The 11,216-nt window shown below is 32.5% G+C and overlaps 1 protein-coding gene, 1 long non-coding RNA gene and 1 pseudogene across 2 annotated transcripts; 2 read left to right on the plus strand and 1 right to left on the minus strand.

Annotated features, from left to right (window-relative positions):
- Positions 1–1,722: 1,722 nt before the first annotated feature.
- Positions 1,723–3,123, minus strand: LOC133791673 (uncharacterized). The gene has a single exon (XM_062229594.1). It carries the CDS (start codon positions 3,121–3,123, stop codon positions 1,723–1,725), a length of 1,401 nt encoding a protein of 466 aa, XP_062085578.1.
- Positions 3,124–7,834: 4,711 nt separating this feature from the next.
- Positions 7,835–8,679, plus strand: LOC133789588 (uncharacterized). Its single transcript, XR_009873625.1, has 4 exons — positions 7,835–7,958; positions 8,047–8,120; positions 8,381–8,436; positions 8,606–8,679. It is a non-coding gene; the product is annotated as an uncharacterized LOC133789588 (long non-coding RNA).
- A 73-nt stretch (positions 8,680–8,752) lies between these two features.
- Positions 8,753–10,985, plus strand: LOC133791674 (casein kinase 1-like protein HD16; annotated as a pseudogene).
- Positions 10,986–11,216: the final 231 nt, after the last annotated feature.

The following is an 11,216-nucleotide window of genomic DNA, read 5'->3' on the forward strand; positions in this document are numbered from 1 at the left end:
GCCAATGTCATTCGAAGATTCTTCTTGATATGCTTCAGAACTGTTGATAGTTGGATCTTCATCATCAACTTCACCATCCATTGGCTTTGATGGTATATCCCAGATGTGACGATGATTTACTTTTTGTACCACTTTCCAATCTTTATTATCTTTACTTTTTTTAATGTCATCCAAATAAAAAACCAAACTTACTTGATTGGCAAGAACAAATGGTTCATCTTCAAACCATTCTGAGTTGATGTTGATACTAGTAAAGTTATACTCAGAGTACATTCTATCACTTCCATTGGTATTGTACCAAGAGCATTTGAACAATATAACTTTGTTCAAATAGAGGTAATGTACTTCCCAAATTTCATTGATGACACCATAAAAATCACATATATTTCCATCATATTCTGCTTCAACGTGAACACCGTAGTTTTGAGTTAAAAGTCTTTCATCTCGACTTTTTGTATGATATCGAACTCCATTAACCATACAACCAGCATATGTACAAGCCAAAAAACTTGGTTGCATTGCAATTGCATACAAATCTTCCTGTGCTTTACCAGATATTGTTTCATTCATTTTTTTTATCTGTGATGGCAGATAAAATTATAACTGTAAGATCAAGAAAAATAAAAAATTTAGAATATCAAACATTGATATTTAAACTTACTTTATTTTCAAACCATGTTGAAAATTCATTTTTTTGCACTTGATTGATATCCAGAATTCCTTGAGATTGTAAGAATAATCTATGTTCTCTGTGTTCACAATAAGTACTATGAAAGATTATTTTTATGCTAAAACCTAAATGTTGTTAGAATTAAAAAAATTAAATTATAAACTTACGTTAAATATGGTTCCAACTCAGGACAATTATTCAAAATGTACCATTGAACTTGGGTTCGTTGATCTTGAGTTAGTGTGATGGATGATTGTCTTCCAAATGGTCTTGTAGGCATGTTGAATATTGACAGTGTCGATTGTTTTCTAATTCCAAGGTAATCAGGATTGCGCTCAGGACGATTAAAGCGTGTTTCCATTCCACGAAGATACATTGAACAAAAGTTTAGTGCCTCAGTAATAATGTATCCTTCTGCAATAGAACCTTCAGGTCGAGCTTTGTTTTTCACATATTTTTTCAAATGACCTTTCAATAGAACCTTCAGGAAAGATACTTTCTAATTTACACAGTGTGAGTACAACGCCCTTTTCCAATTCGTCTAAGTCTTTCACATATAATGTCCTCGCACATAGCTTTTTGAAGAATAACGACAGCTCAGCAATAGCATCCATTACTTTCTTTTTCAAATATGGCCTTAAACCAATAGGTAACAACCTCTGTAATAAAATATGACAATCATGACTTTTCAACCCAAATAACTTTCCATCTTTCATGTTAACATTCTGAGAAATATTTGCAGCATATCCATCAGGAAATTTTACGGACTTTATGAACGTACAAAATTCTTGTCGTTCCTTCGCTAATAATGTATAGCATGCTACTGTTTTGAACCATTTGTTCCCTTTCTTTTTCATGTGTAGCTGCTTACGAATATTTAAATCTTGTAAATCAAGTCTTGCCTTTTCAGTATCTTTAGACTTCCCATCAATACTAAATATTGTACCAACTACACTATCACATATATTTTTCTCAATATGCATCACATCCAAATTATGTCTTAGTTTTAATTTAGGCCAATATTCTAACTCCCAAAAAATACTTTTTCGCCTCTAGTTCGTGTTATTTTCATAACATGCATCCTTCATTTGTTGCTTATCGTCCTTAATAATCTTATCATTTTTACCTGCCCTACATTTCCATACACCTTTTAATTTATCTAAGATTTCATCTCCTGATAAAATTCTTGGAGGTGAACGTCGTTCGATTGTACCATCATACTCCATATCATTGCGCCATTTGTGGTTAGGACACAAATATCGACGATGACCCATGAAACATGTTTTTCCTCTTATTCGAAATGAAGATGTGTCATCTTCACAAACAGGACAAGCTTTATAACCTTGAGTGCTATACCCAGATACAGTACCATATGCTGGAAAATCATGGATCGTCCACAATATTGCTGCACGCATTGTAAAATATTCTTTATCAATAACATCAAACGTACATACACCATTTTCCCATAGTTCTTTCAGCTCATCTATCAGAGGTTGTAAATAGACATCTATGTCTTTTCCTGGAGCACGACGTCCCGGAATCAATAATGCCATCATTAAGAATTCTCGTTTCATGCATCTCCATGGTGGCATGTTATATGGCATTAGTAACACTGGCCACATACTGTACGAGTTTGATAAATCACCGAATGGATTGAACCCATCTGTTGCAAATCCAAGCCTTACATTTCTAGATTCTTTTGCAAAATCTGGATATTGTCTATCAAAATCCTTCCAAACCTCTGCATATGCCGGGTGTCTAAGTACACCTTCTGTATCAACACGTTCTTCCTTATGCCACCTCATATCAGATGATGTATGGCGTGACATAAAAAGTCTTTGTAGTCGTGGAGTTATAGGAAAATATTGCATCTTTTTGTGTGGGATCTTCTTGCCTTTAGTTCCTTGGAATTTGTATCGTTCATGACCACATATAGGACATCTTTCAACATTTTTATTCTCTTTCCAAAATAAAGCACAATCATACTCACATACATGAATAGTTTCGTACCCTAAACCAAGATCACGCAACATTTTCTTAGCGTCATAATAAGATCGTGGAATTTTATTGTCTTTGGGAAATGCTTTCGAAAGTAAGTCGAGCAACAAATATAATGATTTGTTACTCCAACCACACATCACTTTAATGTGCATTAGATTAACAATAAATGTTAAGACTGAGAACGTTGTACATCCAAAGTATAACTCTTTTTCTGCTTCTGCAAATAAGTCAGGCAATGTATTCCTTTCATCATTGTGCTCATTTGAATCTCCAAGGTTCACAAAATCACCCTTCCTATGATATTGACTAGCTAAATCTTCTAATGCTGGTCTCATATCGTCATTGTCCTCATCATCATCACTGTCATATGGTATGTCCTCTTCACTGTTTGATTCTACTTCTTCTTGATCTTCGTTTACTTCTGTGATATCTTCCCCGTGAAACTCCCACATAACATATTTGGTATAAAATCCTTTTACGAATATATGACGCTCAATTGTCTCTAAGTCATGATAATATAAGTTCATACATGAAACACATGGACATCGAATCTTATTTTCACCATTTAAATGCAAAGTAGATAACTTAATAAAACTCTTAAGTCCATCAAAATACTCCACTGATAATCTATTCTTTTGGAAAATCCAACTTTTATCCATCATTTCTCTATTATCTTTCGAACAAGTAGACGATGGATTATACTACATTGAGAAAAATAAAATACTTAATTAGCCCTTGAATTGTAGTTATAGGGTATGATAGAGTTATGGTACAAAAAACATGTATTCGATGCACGTATAGGGTAGGATATTAGTATAAGTGTTTCTTATCCTACTCTATTACATGCATATTTTTTTTTTTATAAATGTGTTTAATTTAAGTGCCAAATAGACACATATGTGTAAGTCTTTAATTGGTACATGCCATTATTTTTTTTTATTTAAAAAAATTAATTAAAATATTAAAAATTTATTTAAAATCTAATAAAAAAATTAAAAATCATTTAACAAAAATTTTAAAATTTTATTTTTAAAGGAATAAATACTAAAATTATTATTCATGAAACAAATTTAATTACTAAATTAAAATAAAAATAAAAAACCAAATTTTTTTAGAAAATCCTACTATAAATTAAAATTTAAAATAATTAAATATATAGAATTATAAGGTTCAATGATACCAAAACCAAAATAATAAGCTTAAACCCATTAAGGGAATTTTATTATAATCAGACACTAATGAGCTTAATCCTCTCAACTGCCTATAAATAAGGTTAGAGTATCACTTGTTTAGTGCATGCAAAAATACGACCTAATAAATCTCTAAAGAACTTAGGGCTTTTTTGACATTGTTTTCTGTTTTTTGTTTTCAAAATTTTGTTATTAGAAATGATAATAGAAAACTGTTTTTGTAGTTTTCAATAAACAAGAGGTGTTTGGTTAATGTTTTCTAAAAACAATTTTTTTTAGTTTTATTTTTTTTAAATCTTAAATAAAAAATTAACAAATATATTTTACAAAGAGAAAAATATTTTAAAAGTTTGTAATAAATAATAAGATAAAATAATTTGAAAGAAAAAATGATGAAAACTAAGAAGTGAGAAAGTTAGGAAATAAAATTTGAGAACAATAGAAAACAACTTTTTGTTGTTCTCAAAATTTTCAGTTTTTTGTAACTTTGTTTTTAAAAATTATTTTATGAAAACAATGCCAAACACTCCAACTTGTTTTCGAAAAACAGTTTTTAGCTTTTAAAAACAAAAAACAGTTTTTTAGTTAAGGTGTCAAACACCCTCTTAAGTTTTGCAAATTCTTATTTCTCAATACAATTAACTCGTGCACTAGGACTAATTAATAACCTAAATCCCGTACATATCACGTGTTTGATTTTTTTTTTTTTTTTTATGCTTTATTGGTTTATTTGTAATTGACACAAAAATAAGTCAACAAGTATTAAATCTATCTCAATTTCAGAATGAGTGACTACTATCTCAATTTTTGGATACATGAGTAGTTTCAATGAAAAAAATCTTGAATACTTAAACTAATAAAAAAATATTGGGTAATTTCGCTACAAAGTTTTTTTACAAACACTAGAAGATTTCTTAAATTCTAACTGTAATTAAAAAAAAATTATCAAAAAGAAAGAAACAATTAATAGAATGTCTCACAATAATAAAGTTGATAAAGTTTTTACACAATATAAAATACTTTTTTAGAAAAATTAATAATAAAGAAACTCATTCCACAATTGAAAAAATGTACCACCACATAATTATCTTTGAAATTTTACGAATTCAAACAGTATTTCTATCAATAGAATATAAAGTGAATTATGTTATCTAGGCAAATAAGTAATTTTATTAAATTAATATTAAATCATTAGTCATTTTCCTTTCTCTAAGTATTTTATGTTTCTTTTTAATTTTATTTCTAAATTAAAAGGAAGGCTTCAGCCAATACACCTCATCCTATCGAAAAGCTTCCGTTTTCTTCTTTCTTCTTCGTATCCGTAGCTCCATCTCACTCACAAAGCCCTAGCTCCATCTCACTCTAACCTCTCTATCTCTCTGTTGAAATCAAACGCCAGACCCTCCCCTCTTCTCTCTCGTATTCCTGTCTCCCTCTCACTCTAGCTCTCTCTGATTCTAATTTTCTGTCTTCTAATCCCTCTGTCTCTCACCCTTTCGCACAGCTACCATAGCCAATAAAAGAAAAGCCCCATTTCATTTTCTTCATATTCCCCTATACACTCTCAAATCTAGCTCCCTCTTACTCAATTGAAATTAAACCCACCCCATTATTCTTCCCCTCTCTCTCGTATTCCTGTCTCCCTCTCACTCTAGCTCTCTCTGATTCTAAGTTTCTGTCTTCTAATCCCTCTGTCTCTCACCCTTTCGCACAGCTACCATAGCCAATAAAAGAAAAGCCCCATTTCATTTTCTTCATATTCCCCTATACACTCTCAAATCTAGCTCCCTCTTACTCATTTGAAATTAAACCCACCCCATTATTCTTCCCCTCTCTCTCGTATTCCTGTCTCCCTCTCACTCTAGCTCTGTCATTCGAAGTTGAGGGTCCATGACCGGTTTGATAATTGTTAGATGAATAGGGTTTTGTTGGGTTGTCGGATTTGATGAAGGCTGCGGCGGAGGTGCTTGGTAATGGCGGGTTAGGGTCAGCCTATAAGGTCGCCGTGGTCATTTGGGCTGTCTGTGGCGTTCGACATCGAGATAAGGCGGTTCGGTGGAGAGTGGAGAAACTGTTAGTCTCCGAGTACATTCCTAAAGGCTTTTATGCACGGTAAGAGAAATCTCCACATACACACACAAACACAAAAGCATATTCTTTCACAGTCATTAATTTATTAATATACTTATTCTAAACTAATCCAAGGAATCTCCAGGGGATCCCCTATACAAAGTTCTCAAACTACGATGGGGAAATCTGAAGCCCAGAAATGTCCTCTTGACACAGGTAAAGCTTGGTTTTTTTTCTTTCGTGTTCTGTTCTTGGGTAGGCTTGACTTTGGTTTTAATTTTTTTTTTCTGATCTGTTCTAGTCATAGAGAATTAATTGATTGTTGGTGAGATGGAACCTATAATGGCATTAAGAATTAATTGGTCTTAGAGTTTAGTGAAGTTTGGGCCGTTGATGCTGATTAGTGTTTTGTTGGGTTCAGTTGTATTGAGAATGGTTGGACTGGTATTAGTGGTGGTGGCCATGAGAGAAAAAATTAAATTTAGATCGATTTAAGGCTGTGATACCATAACAGATATATGCAGAACCACTATATTTTATTAATAATGATCATATTTCAATGGAAATTGTTTTAGTCAAAAAATATAGTAGGGAGTTCAAACCTGATATTGATATTTGGTACTAGTTCCTTCTATATTTGTTTTAATTGAAGCACCAAAAACTCTCCAGATCTATCTCTATATCTCAGTTGAAGCACCTGAAATAGAGAGAAATAAATAAATTTTAAATAAACAAGCATATCATACTAGATAAGTAAACTTGTTCTTTGTGTATTTTTTTCTTTGATTATAGATTTCCATCAAAGAGTGTTTGATTTGTGTGATCAAAATGTCAAAAACACCTAATGAATCTTCAAGAAAGTATAAAACATTCATAAGAAAAAACAGAGAATAAAAACCAGAGAATCTTCAAAAAACAGAGAATCTTCAAGAAAGTATATGTAGTGATCAATTGTTTTAGTGAAATATGGTTAAGAGAATAAAAACCTGTTTGTCACTACCTTCTCCTTACACCCAGTTGGAGCACCTAAAGAAAATTTTTTAATCAAACAATCTAATCAACATAGCCATGATATTTAATCAGTATATGCCATACATACCTCAACAAAATGTCAGATGAACTAGTGAAAAAAAAAGAGATACTTACTATATATATTAATTTTATTAGATAGTATCTTCCTTGAAAAACTAAAATTTAAATTTCAAACTAGTTATTTGTAATTTTTTAATTAATACTTTTATTTCCTATATTTGTGGCTGATTATACGTATATAGAGAGATATGTTTATTTTATGAAATAAAAATTTGAAAATATTAAATAGTTTTTTTTATCATTAATTTTTATTATATTTCCTACTTTACACGGTTAGGAATAATTAAAACTAAATTTACATTTTATAATTAATGGTTGTTGTTTCCTAAATATGTGGTTATAGTTAAGTAAAATATTTTTTAATTATTAAAAAACTGAATATGCATATATATATATAATAGGTTAGTTTTTTAAATTATGTTAAAGATATTTGTATTATTGACCCATACATAGGAATCAGTTTTGCTGAGTCATATATTTGAATTTGGCTGTAATCACTCTAACCCACCAAAGCAAAACTTGATCGAGAGTTTTGCTGAGTCATATGTTGCAGAAGTTTTCTGTTTTCATTTGATTCGAGTATTTTGTAGTAACTATGTATTGTTGCTAAGTGAACCTTTAAACCTTTGCAGCTATTTGATTGACAATGTTCAATTGTTTCTTTTTACACTACATGATTTCTGTTTCACATTTACGTGTTTTAGATATGTATGAATTTTGTGGTTTCCAAAAAAAGGCTACTTCTCCATGTAGTTTGTGGACTGAGCTTGTTTTGTAATACTAATAATGTTTTTTAAATACATCTTCAGGTGCAGATTGGCAATTCTCCACTGTACAAGTTAGATAGAAAGCTGGGGAAGGGGGGTTTTGGACAAGTATTCGTGGGAAGAAGAGTGGCTGGTGGTATCGCTGGAACTGGGCCTGATGCCTTTGAGGTTTTGCCCCCTCCTGCATGTTTCACTCTTGTACAGTTATTAAGGAAGTTTTTATGTTGCTAATGGCAATCCCATTAACCTTTTGTAGGTTGCTTTGAAGTTAGAGCATAAAAATAGTAAAGGCTGCAGTCACGGTCCTCCTTATGAGTGGCAAGTGTACAGGTAATTTTTTTTGTGCACTTTTATTGTTATTAGTTATTAATCACCAAGTTTTATTACCTAACTGGTGTTTTTGTTAAAAAAAAACATAACAGTTCTCTCAACATTGTTATGGAATTCCCTCTGTCCATTATAGAGGCCAGCAAGGAGACTACTATATCTTAGTCAGTTTCCATTCTATCTGTAGTGATTCTTTTAGTTGTTTTGAAATTGCTTTTGCCAGTAAATATTTATGACTAACGATTTCCTGATTCTGAAAATAGGTCATGGACATGCTTGGCCCAAGTTTATGGGATCTTTGGAACACTAATAACCAAATGTAAGAAATTGTGTGTTCTTTCTTCCTCCTCCCAAGTTACTCTTTCCAATGTTTCACATTTTATTATCTATTCTTAATATACACATATATTTCCCAACTAAAATTATATTTGAATAATTACCTTTTGGTATTTACATTGATTATTCCTAAATGTCTACTCTTTTTAAAGGTTGTCTGAAGATACAGTTGCTTGTATAGCAGTGGAGGCTATATCAATTCTAGATCACCTTCATGTCAAAGGTTACATTGTTAATCATTCTTATATCTTATCTTTTCGTTTACTTTATCCTACTCTAATTATTTTTGTGTTTCCTAATTGGACTCCAGTTTTGTGCATGGAGATGTTAAACCTGAAAACTTTTTGCTTGGTCTGCCCGGAACACCTAAGGAGAAGTTGTATCTTATTGATCTTGGTTTGGGTAAGTGTTTGCTGGTGAACATGTATAGGATCAATAGGACAACAGAAAAACCTTGACAATCTGCTTTTGTACCTATCATAATTATTGCACCAAACTAATCTTACTTTTCTTCTTCAGCATCAAAATGGAGAGATTCATCATCTGGTCGTCATGTTGAATATGACCAAAAGCCGGATGTTTTCAGGTACTACTTCCGTTAGTAAGGCTATGCATGGTCAATGGTTAGGCTGTAAGATGGTTCTCAGAAAGAAAGAAAGCTAAACCACTTGTCTATTTCACTTAACATGATTTTTTTTGGAATCCTGATATAATTTCTGACTTTTGATAGGGGAACTGTACGCTATGCGAGTGTACAAGCTCATTTAGGCAGAACAGGGAGCCGTCGGGATGATCTTGAGTCGCTAGCTTATACCTTGGTATTTCTTCTTAAAGGAAAACTTCCCTGGCAGGGCTACGTTGTGAGTTAATTTCAATTTCCATTTTACATTTCCAGTTGAAACATCTTATTTTGCTGACCTTTTTTGTTTTTTTTTAATGCTTTGGTAAATTCTTGAGATGCAGGGTGACAATAAAGGGTTCCTTGTCTGTAAGAGAAAGAGGGCAACTTCCTCTGACACATTATGCTCTGCTTGTGCCCTCCTCCTTTTCAAAAATTCCTTGAGATGGTGACCAACATGAGATTCGATGAAGAACCCAATTATTCAAAGCTTATTTCTCTTTTTGATGGCAGCATAGCTCTTAATGCGTCTCTGCGACCAATCAGAACTAATGGGGTAGCTAAGGTGGTTGCCTTATGTCATAGCTTATCGATTAGCTTTTAGTAATATGATTTTTTTTTCAACTAAATGTTGAATATTTAAATGTAGTTTGGTCAAAAAAGAGGAACATCACTTGTGGAGTTAGAAGATGGTGGGCAGCCTAGGAAGAACATTCGATCAGGTAGTCCATTCTCTCAGTGGATCTCAGTATTTAATTACAGATCAGCAATGAAGCAGAGGTAGTTGATGCAGCTCTCCGTCTCTTTTTCTATTTTTCATTATCTTGTTCTTTGTCTCCTTTCATATTTTATGTTTTTAAGATATTGGCATGCTAGAAATACATCTGTTTGGTCTTTATGGTTATGCTAAATGCTTGTACAAGTAGTTCTTTTGGTGATTTGAATAATTTTCATCATTCTTATATGAAAAAAGGAGAAAGAAGTGTCATCAGAGGTCCCCTGTTTTTTTTAATACTCCCATATAGTTTATGGGATTTGTCTATCTTTTTATATGGGATTTCTTCTTGGACACTTTTTGTTGGCAATTGGAGGGTGTTTGGTAGGAGGGATAAGTGAGAGGAAATAAACGGGGTAAATTAAGAAAATGAATTTGGGTTATGGTTGTTATTTGGCTGGATGAGAGGAGGGAGTATATTAGACAATGTATCTCAAATCATCAATTTTAGCCAGTTTTTTACACCCTCTAATTTAGAGAGATTTTGTTATTCCTCTTATACAAGACAAACAATGGAAGAATGTTTCCTTCCTACCAAATATAGCATTAGTAAGGTAAAGGGCTGAATCTGATACACTTAATTACTGGAGGCCAAATATTACTCAATGTTATTGTTTACATGTTTGTTATCTCCAGCAACTATATAGTTTTCTGCCCTTTCCTTTATTTATCAGCAACTAAAGGAAGTCTATGCTGCAGGTATCACTACAATGTTTTGGATACAAGACTTCAACAACATGTTGATAAAGGGAAGGAGGATGGTTTGTACATTAGCTGCGTATCTTCTTCCTCGAATACGTGGGCTGTTGTTTTGGATGCAGGAACAGGTTTCTCATCCCAGGTTTTTCAACTATCACAAATTTTCCTGCATAAGGTTGGTATTCCTGAATTTTTCTTTCCATAGCTTCTTCTTTTGGTTTTGAAGTTTCATTTTCAATGATGCAGTTGTGGCTTCACAAGTTTTAATCTTTCATTTTTACTTCATCAGGAGTGGATAGTGGAACAGTGGGAGAAGAATTACTATATCACTGCAGTTGCTGGTGCATGCAATGGCAGTGCCTTGGTGGTAATGTCTCAAGGTAAATGGGGTTTTATTTTTAAATTCTTATAATTTGTTCCTTTAATAATTGCCTTCGCATGTAAGACATCTTTATTTTCATGTGAGACAGACCTTTGTACTCTGCACTTTGCTTTCGTGAAAGGCCACGTTGGCCATGGTTTGGGTAATTTGGGCCTTTAAAAGAAACTTGTTTTATATATATATGGGAATTATCATCTATATATTGATTAGATCTTCATGGATCATTACAATGCTCAACATGTAAATGTGTGTATATGTATGCATAATTGATGTTGTTTTTTCAAGTGC

Source organism: Humulus lupulus, chromosome 7, assembly GCF_963169125.1.
Source record: "Humulus lupulus chromosome 7, drHumLupu1.1, whole genome shotgun sequence".
Classification (NCBI taxonomy): Eukaryota; Viridiplantae; Streptophyta; class Magnoliopsida; order Rosales; family Cannabaceae; genus Humulus; species Humulus lupulus.

Coding starts and splice junctions, on each gene's coding strand:
- LOC133791673 (XM_062229594.1), bottom strand. CDS start 3,123: ATGTGGGAGTTTCACGGGGAAGATATCACAGAAGTAAACGAAGATCAA.